The 9,576-nt window shown below is 54.0% G+C and overlaps 1 protein-coding gene across 1 annotated transcript; it reads right to left on the bottom strand.

Annotated features, from left to right (window-relative positions):
* Positions 1–4,149: 4,149 nt before the first annotated feature.
* Positions 4,150–8,457, bottom strand: BCORL1 (BCL6 corepressor-like 1; the record flags this gene model as incomplete). The annotated part of the gene is made up of 5 exons (XM_009576776.1): positions 4,150–4,572; positions 4,731–4,811; positions 5,057–5,222; positions 5,530–8,106; positions 8,367–8,457. Coding segments are annotated over 5 exons (3,338 nt in total), but the record flags the coding sequence as incomplete, so codon positions are not given.
* Positions 8,458–9,576: the final 1,119 nt, after the last annotated feature.

Genomic DNA, 9,576 nt, shown 5'->3' with positions numbered 1-9,576 from the left:
GATCGTCCCCCTGTACTCGGCACTGGTGAATATACGCACTCGAATCCTGTGTTCAGTTTTGGGTCCCTCACGACAAGAAAGACATTGAAGGGCTGGAGTGTGTCCAAAGAAGGGCAACGAAGCTGGTGAAGGGTCTGGAGCACAAGTCTGATGAGGAGAGGCTGAGGGAACTGGGGTTGTTTAGTCTGGGGACAAGGAGGCTGAGGGAAGACCTTATCGCGCTCTACAACTACCTGAAAGGAGGTTGTAACGAGGTGGGAGTTGGTCTCTTCTCCCTGGTAACAAGCGATAGCACAAGAGGAAACAGCTTCAAGTTGCGCCAGGGGAGGTTTAGATTGGACATTAGGAAAAATTTCTTCACCAAAAGGGTTGTCAAGCACTGGGACAGGCTGCCCAGGGAAGGGGTTGAGTCACCATCCCTGGAGGTATTTAAAAGACATGTAGATGTGGTGCTCAGGGACATGGTTTAGTGGACTTGGCAGTGCTAGGTTAACGGTTGGACTTGATGATCTTAAAGGTCTTTTCCAACCAAAATGATTCTATGATTCTATGACACAAGACGTCGAACGACAGACAGCCATCCTGGTCTGAAAAGGCCAAGCCCACTGAGAGCTGGGGCTTGCACACAACTGACTAAGGCTTTTCCTTAGGCCTGACAGGGAACCCAGTATGAAACAGTCCAGCTTGTCAGCACGCTTCCCAGCAGTTTGGTAATTGCATGCTGCCACACATGCGCTCCCCTACCTGTAAGACTGAGCAGGACTCACGTGGGATACCCCTTAGAGAGACAGAAAATGCAGGAGGTATCTCCTTTAAGCTGCCTGTGAACAGTCATTGTTTTGCTGCCTAAAAAACAAGACCCTGCCTTGCCCTCTCACATCTTCCCCTTAAGTTAAGTAGCACATTAAAGTTTCAATTACTATGCATGCAGGTAGGAAGTACCAGGGTGCTTCAAGGGAAATCCAGTCTTTTCTTCCTTGCATTATACAGAGCTGCAGGGTTGCTCATTACGGAACCCTGCACATCGCACAAGGACAGGCACTCTGCTTCCCTGCAATGGCAACATCCCATAGCAAGGGCATGACAGCAACAGGAAAAAACAGTATGGAATGAGAAAGTAAAGCCCTGTGAACAAATAACCACCTGGACTTTTATCATGCCGTACACCTCCCTCTGCACAGATGATCAGTGCTGGAATAAAATAGGTTACAAAGGAAGAGCCCTGTGCAGACCAAAGGACAGAGGAGGCATCTGTCCACAGCTTTGCAGAGTCTGAGTCTCTCAAGCCTGGCTCTCTCCACAGCTTTGGGCACTTTGTTTGGGAACAAAGACTTTGCTTCATTTCTAGGTAAAGAGCTAGGAGATGCCCCCGTGGGTTAGTTCAAGGGATCAAAACTTCACATCTGTTAGGGATACTGCTGCTTCCAGTACCAAGGCAGGTTTTTTAGATCTCCAGAAGCAGCATCTTCAGCTTCCACATTACGCTGAGATTCTAGATTCTCCGCGTCAAGCACCACACATAACTTCCACTTATGTCTTGCTATTGCTAGGAAGCATGGGCCACAGATCTTGCACAGAAATATGGATTTGGCCAAGATACCAAGGTAGAACCACAAACAAAATCTCGAAGCAAGCATGCCTCAAGTACTGTTGTGCTGTTCTGGTCTCCACGTCTCAGGAAGAATGGAGTGGAAGTGGAGAAAGGCAACCAAAACAACTGAGGCGTGCAGAAGCTGCCCTGTAAGAGAGGCTGGGACTGCTCAGTCTGGAGAGGAGAAGGTGGAGAAGGACGTGACCAAAATTTGCAAAAATCATAAAAGGGTGGATCAGCTGAGTGGAGGAATCTTGTTCAGCCGATGCTGCAGCACAAGACTTATGGGCACTCGATGAAATGAGTAAGAGATCAGTTTAAAAACAGACAGAAGAAAGGAGGGAACTTCAGGGCTTCACTGCCACCAGAGGTGGTAGAGGCAGACGTTATCAGCAGGACCAGAAAAGATTTAGGCAAATCATGGACAACAGACCCATAAACGAGCTGTAGAAGACCTGGGTACACACAGCCCTAGTTTAGTTGTTCTGGATGCTGTGGAAGCCCAGGCGGCTGAAGTCTGGGAAGCGGCTGTGCTCGAGTGCTGGCCCTGAATAGCCTCTGCGCTTGCCACAGTCAGGAGAAAACTGCGGGCTAGGCAGACCCTGATACAATGCAGCATGCTGGATGTACTTAGGCAAGGAACAGGAGACATCTCCTTGCTCTGAACAAAGTGGAACGCACCCATGAGACATGGTCTGGGGCAGCATCTCTGACGAGCCACCACACAGAACATAGTATTTGTTTTTAAGCTCATGCACAACACTCAGGCTGTAATTAAGCAAAGTTTTAGTGATGATACTTATCAAGAAGGCAGCACATGGCAACCACTAGCCTGCTTGCTGTTTTGGAAGCAGTCACTGGACAGAGATTTCTGCTGGGCTGTCTGTAACACAGTTCTTGTCTTTTTTACAGCATTGTGACACTTTCACAACTAACACAGGGCAGTATGCAGGGACTTGAGATGCTCCTTCCCTGATATCCCATTCCTTCTGCCAACGTGCAGGGGCTCTGTGTTTTAGAGCAAAGCTTTTAAAGCAGCCCATCATTGTAGTGCTAAATACACCTCACTTGGCAGGACGCATGTCCATGTGAGGGAACACCTTCCCTGCAATGAACAGCACCGTGGGCTGTGGAGGAGACAGGCAACGGTTCTAGGCCACAACTTCTGAATCCAAAATACAGAAGTTCACGAATCTGAGGGCCGAGCAAGCAGTCCCTGAGGGAAAGTGCCTTCTGGACAGAAGACAGACACCCTTAAGATGTATAGTAAAGCTCCCGGAGAAAACCCTCCCGAATGCTGCTGCAGTCAAACCTCCTTCTCAGGCTCTGTTTGCAACAGGTGTCAGCGGGAGACAGTCTGAGCGCCCCTTGAACTGCGAAGATGCCAGGAAGCCCATCAGAAACTTTACTCCTGGTCTCACAGAGGCACCCAGACACTGCAGCAATAGCGTAAAACTGTGCCAGAGCAGAAATGTAGCTTGGGAGATCAGCTGGTGGGAGGATAGCAGCCATCCCTACTACTTCTCACAGGGCCTCAGCAGCATCTCATCCTCTCCTGAGGACTGTCGATCTGAGCACCAATGTGGCAGAAGGCAACAGGTACATATCCACTACATCACCTCCAAGAGAAAGGCCCGAGCTTATAGAGGGCTGGCAGAAGTGCTTCCCCCAACACTGTGGCTCAGACATGCTCTTCTGCAACCCTGACAGAAGTTACCTGTGGGACACTCGGACACAGCTATGAGCTACCAGCCAGCTGTCAGCACACACACTGAGACATCAGTGCACTGCCGGATGAATCCCAGCCTTACTTCCAACAGCCTCAAACTGCCCCTGCACAGGCAGAGAGAAGGGACCGCAGAGAATGCTAAACCTCAGGGAAACGTCAACCACAGATTTAGTTTTGACCACGTGGTCTGGGCAGTTATGGGAGAAAACACAAGAGCAGAGGTAGAGCAGTGAGCAGGACACAGGCAGGTGGCACAGCATTCTCCTCCTAGCAAAGTTGCAAATATGAACCACAGAGGGGGATTTCTCTGTCGCTTGCAGACACTCTAGCTTTGTTAATCCTCTCGCCCTTGTGCTCCCTGGTGCAAGCTTGCAAGTTGCCTTAATAAAGCAAGACAAAGCATAAAGAATTCACAAAGTTGAATTGTGATGGCTCCATGTCCCCCTACTTTAGCCAGGAATGCTGAACACTACTCCCAGGGGCCCATGCTTGTCCAGAAATATTTCACTGTGCTACCTCGTCCGATTCTCATTTTCCCACGCCCTCTGTCTTAATCTGAGGGTAAGATCAGTATCTAATTAGCTACATAAGCTGCTGTTTCCTACTCTGAAATTTACTGTAAATATTTTTGAAAGAAGAGCTGACCAACTGAAGTGGCCCATGCTGTGGACATCAAGCCATTAATGATGACGGACTTTCATCATTACAAAAAAAAAACAAAAAAGAAAAACTCTCCAAAAATTTCACACACAACAAAAAAAGCAACAAAACAAAAAAAACCCCATGTTGATCCCCAGGCTGGTACGAGAAACCCCTTCCCAGATTGTACCTGCTTTGGATTTTCGCCTCCGGTGGGGGTAGCCCCCTCGCTCCTCCTCTCGCTCCGTCAAATATTCCCCTGTCTGGTATTTCCGACTTTTCTGTCGTCTCCTTTTCTTCCTTTTGATGTGGCTGTCATCTTCCTCCTCCTCATTGGGCTCCCACAGCTGCCTGGGTGATTCCGCTCTCCAGGGCAGCTCCCGGGTCCTCCTCGTGTAACAGCTGCTCCTTTCGGACAGAGACCTGTCCCTGGCCCTGCGACTGTGATAGCGTGATGTCCTGTGGGATTTTCGCAGCTTGCGACGTTTCAAGGATGTCTCCTCCTCCTCTTCCTCCTCCTCTTCTTCCTGATCCTCCTCCAGCAATGGTACAATCTCCTGACCAGTCACATCACACTCTCCCGTCACACTAGCAGAAGAGCCAGCGATGCTTCCTGCAAGAAAGCAGGATTTCTAGCTGACAAAAAAGCCAAGAGTATCTACGAGAAAAACCCTGCAAGGCAGGACGGAAGACAGGCACAAGGCCAACTAAACAGGGAAACACTCATAGTCCACCCAGGAATCCCACCTGGGTCCCTTGGCACCAACTCACCCGACTGACTGCGCGTCCGGCTGCTCAGCACCACCGGAATGAAATCCCGAAAGTTGTTCTTGGGCTTCTTCTCAAGGTAACCTGTGGGGAAAACTGAGCCTTGAGAAAACATGCCACAGATCTGTGCACACACATCTGCTGGCCTGGGAAGGGCAGTCCAGCATCATGCTGCAGCTCTGTTTCAGATCCCAACCCGCTACGGGAAGCCACTAGCTCCAGAGGCCATTCAGCTTCAGGGGAGCGGCACTTTGGCCCCACAGGCATCAGGGTGACGAGAACCGCTGCAGCCTGACCCCGCAAGAACACATTGCCATTCACAAGAGTACCTTCCTCGTGGTTGTCGCCACGGTGCGCCGGAGATGGGAACTCCGTCTTCGCTGGCCTCCTGCGCTTACGTTTTACCCTGAGGCTGTTGTGATCCTTCACTGGTCCCAGGCCGGTCCGGCCTTCTCGCTTGCTGAGTTCATGCGGATTGTCATGGTGTTTTCGCCACTGTGAATGGAGAACACAGACTGAAGTTTGAGCTGCCAACTGACTGAGCTGGAGAAGTAAAGGACAAGGGACAAAACGCTGTCGTCCACTCATCATGTTGGTGCCCTGCAGCATTTTTGACACCCCAGATCCATTTTTGCTCTAGATAACCTGTAGACATGCGTACATTAATCCATTGCCAGGTAATGCAAAAGAGCATGGGCGGAAAGCCCTGTGCACTCAGCTGCCCTCTCCTGTGACAGCTCCCTCCTCGCCCCCAACCTCACCCCGTTACCATAACCCAATAGTCCCAGCCCGTCCCACCCACCTTCCGGCCATGCACACTCCGGCTCCCCGATTTGCTTGGGGACTCCTCTCCATCTTGGGCTTGGCACTTCAGTCTCTTGTGGGCCTGCCTGATGTCCCCATCATGCTGCCGCTTGGACTTGCAGCGCACACTGCCCTCTTGCTTGATTTGGCCTGCTCCTTTGAGCTTGACCTCGGCAAAGGCCTGGGGAGCAGTCCCAGCTCGCAGGCAAGTCACAGAAGTAAATGACATGTCACACTCCACTCGCTCCTTCTTGACCCTGCACAGATCCACCTGACGCACGCACTGGAGGGGCTCTGCAGCTGGTGGCTCCTGGGAGCCTTCGCAGCCCAGCTCCTTGTGTTGACTCTCCGTGGGCACACTGGGCACATCTGAAATCATTCGCAGGCTCTGCTGCCCAGCTGCGGGCACATCATGCGACAAATATGCCGCTAACACTTGGTTTTTAGGCTTTGCATCCAACTGTTTGAGGCTACAGCTCCCCTGGGGAGCCTCAGTCTGTACATTGCCCTCCTTACTGGAGTCAGCCTCTGGTTGATCACACTCTTGACTCTTCTGAGGGTTGTCCAGCTTCCCCTTCCCCCCTTTCACATCCAAAGCACTGGTCTGAAGAGATGGACCTGCATCCAACGGGACTGGATTGGCCGGCTCTTCGTAGAGCTTGGGCAAGGCCCGGCAGCTCTTGCTCTTGGCTGCAGCTTCCCGTTCCTGAGGCGGGAGCCTGGGCAGCCCCTCCGGCAGGCTCTGGGCAGCTGTGCTGGACTCTGTGGGCTGCACGCTCGAGAATGTCGGGAGCTCACCTGCACCAGCTGGCTTGCAGGAGCTATTCTGGTTTGGGGGCAGCTGCCCGGCTGTGGAGATGCCAATTGAAAGCAGGGGGGTTTGATGATAAGGAGACCAGCCAAGAGGCAGAAGCTGAGGATTGGAAGGTTTTCCATTCACAGGGCATCGCGGGTACACACTTCCCTGGCCGGGATTCCAGGTGGAGATGTCCTTGGACTGACACAAAGGAGCTCCTGGAGCAACTCTACTATGAAGAAGTCTCCTGGCAGGGTCCTGCTGTCCTTCTGTGCTGACCTGATTGGCTTTCTTCCCACAGGGAACCCCAACACTGCGAGGCTCTCCCTGATCGATGATAGAAATAGGCTCCTGCTTGGGAAGGTGGCGCGGGTCCCTGCTGAAGCTCACACCGGGGTCCTTGCTGAGCAGCAGTGAGGCAGGCACCGGGTTGGCGACGCCGACGTAGGTGCCTGGAATGGTGCTGATGAGCGTGGTGTTCTTCACCCAGGAGCCCTGCTCGCCATTGCGCAGGAACTCGGGGAAGATGACTAAGGGAGGGGTGGTGCCGAGACATGAGGTGACACTGCTGCCCGTAGTCTGGGCCGCGCGCTGGGACTTGGACAGGACTGTGGTGAGAAGTGCTTTGCCGCTGGTGTGCACGGGTGTGAGGATGGGCATAGGAGGTGTTTTGCGTTGACTGGGTGGAGGCAGTTTCTGACGATTGGACTTGGAGGAGAGATCGAGAGGCATCTCGCTGCACTCTGGAGAGGAGACCATCTCACGCTCTAGCTGTGGAGGGGACTTCAGAGGAGAGAGTGAGGTGGCAGCCCCCGGTGCGTGCGGCTCAGGAGCTGCCGGGGCTCTGGCGTGCGCACCGGTGCCGGAAGAGGGAGCAGCGCTCCCACACGATGCTGCCAGCGGAGGCTGGCTGGATGAGAGGGAAGGGCCAGCGGTGGACGGGGGAGCACCCTCGGCAGCAGCCTGGGCACCACTGCCACCCGAGGGCGAAGGGCAGCTAAGCTGATTCACCTCCACAGACACCACTTTGGCGTCTGAAGCCAAGGGTCTGGTGACGGAGAAGGTGTAGGGGTAGGAGCGCAACTCTGGAGAAGCGATAATGCCCGGCAGGCAACGCTCGTGTAGGTAGGAAGGCAGGACGGGGAGGGTGAGCGTGGAGGAGACCCCCAAGGTGGCTGGAAGTGTAGCCACGCTGAGCGGCTGCCCGCAGCTGGGTGGTGGGATGTACACCAGCGACTGGCTCGGGCTCAGAACTGCCCCAGCCTGAAAGGACACGGGCATTTTTTGCATAGCAGGGGCCTGAGATGTGGGAAAGCACACTCTGTTCAAAGTAAAAGTAGCGGGATTGGAGGCAGAGGTGTTGCAGCTGGAGACAACCACAGACAACGTCCCTTCTGCCAGCATGCCTGGCCCTTGTGCTCCAGCGCTTGGGGTGGTTTTCTCCTTCCCAGCAGGCTCACCCTCTGGAGCCACGGAGCAGGCTGGAGGAGCATCAGCCTGCTTGTCGCTGTGAGGATCTGCAGGTGTCCAGGCAGCATCAGCACCACTGCTCTCCTGTTCGGCAGCTCTGGGGATTGCAGACTCCTGCCCTCTGCCATCCCCTTGGCTTGCCAGAGGGCCCAGGGCATCATCTTTCACAGTCTTTCCCGTACACTCCGGATTTGGGTTGGGATCAGGTGGCTGCTCCTCCAGCTTGGGCCCAAGCTTTTCCTCCACCTTGCCATCAGCATCCAGCCCCTGGGCACTGCTGCCACCACCGCTGACTGCCGTGAGCTCCACCTGCAACAAGAAGGGAGACGGTGTTCCTGAGAGCTGTGCAAGTGGCTCCTAGCAAAGCAGGCAGGACCTTCTCTCTATCCCCCCCCCAGGACACTGAGGCAGAACTGGCAAACAGCTCTTGCCGAACTAGAGCGTTACTTTGCCCTTACTGCACCTCTCGAGTAGGAGCCCGCGGGACTCATTAGGGTCGATGCTCTTGCTTGGCCTGTTCTGTCAAGGAAAGGCCTTCTTGGACCCAGACACGCACGCAAGGAGCTCACCTTGGAAAGGCTGCTGCTGACGCAAAACTCTTGAGACCCCAAGTGCTGGGAGCTGCTCGTTTTTGACTCCTCATCAGAAAGGGGGGCTCTCCTAGCCGAGGAACAAGACACAGCATTACAAAACCCCAGGATACCCTCCCAGCGTCCTACCCCTCCCTATCCCCACGTGGGACAGCAGAGCAGCTGGCAGCCTGAAGAAGCGTGCCTGCTCCAGGTAGCCAGCTCCTCATCATCACATGTTAGACAGTGGGTACCAGGCACTGCAGACTGAGGGGGTGAGAAGCACTGCTGTCCACTGCAGTCCTCCCTCTCCCAGAACTCTGCCCACTGGATAGCACCTCTTCACACATAAATGCTTACCCTGCGGCTCCTACGGGCCTGACGAGACTTTCTCCATGGCCCAGCAGCTCTGTGCGCCTTCCTTTCTCATGGCCATTTTGACCCCCTTGGTCTCACCACGGGCCAGCCCAGCCCTCCCTGACTGTGCTGCGTCACAGCCAGGCTCCACAAACCCGCTCCTGTCCCCTCTGCTTCCCGTTCTGCCCCACCATACGTTTCCAGTCCCACCCTCCTCTGAGCTCCATCCTGCTTGTCTCTTCTTCCACAGGCACCTCCTCCAGTTCCTCCATCTCCCAGCCACACTCACTCCCTGACCTGGGACTTCCCAGCCCAGCCCTCCTGCTCTCCTCCAGCCTCAGGTGGAGATCTCCCTCCAGTGCCAAAGCTCTTCAGGCTCAAGCTGTCCGCGATGGGAGCAGTGGTGACTGCAGCCACCCCGGTGTGCAATGTCCTGCTGGCCTGCACGTTTGACCCTTTCTCTTTAAAAGACAGTTCCTGAGTGGAAAACCTGAACTCAGTGGAAAGCCTGAATTTTTAACTCCACGGAAATGGGGTGCACTGAGAAGACACCTGTCCTTATGATCTACGAGAAGACAGGACAAGAGACAGCGCTCATGTGTTCAGTGCCCTGCCCTGGGGCACTCCTGCCCCAGCTGTATTTACCCAGTGACGATTCTCTGGTCTTTAAGTGTCATTTAGACAAGATGCTGGTGCCAGGATAAAACAGCTCAAGTTTAGTTTCTGCTGATGACGTGATTTCTTCTGGATTTGCTCCCCTACCTCCCAGGCTTTCAAAACAAAGTATCAGGCACAAGGTACAGGAGGAAGCTTTCTCTTTGGACTCCCGTATCCCCAGCACCGCGACGCCACT

Source organism: Fulmarus glacialis, unplaced genomic scaffold, assembly GCF_000690835.1.
Source record: "Fulmarus glacialis isolate BGI_N327 unplaced genomic scaffold, ASM69083v1 scaffold32634, whole genome shotgun sequence".
In the NCBI taxonomy this organism is placed as follows: Eukaryota; Metazoa; Chordata; class Aves; order Procellariiformes; family Procellariidae; genus Fulmarus; species Fulmarus glacialis.
This window is presented reverse-complemented; position numbering and strand designations above follow the sequence as displayed.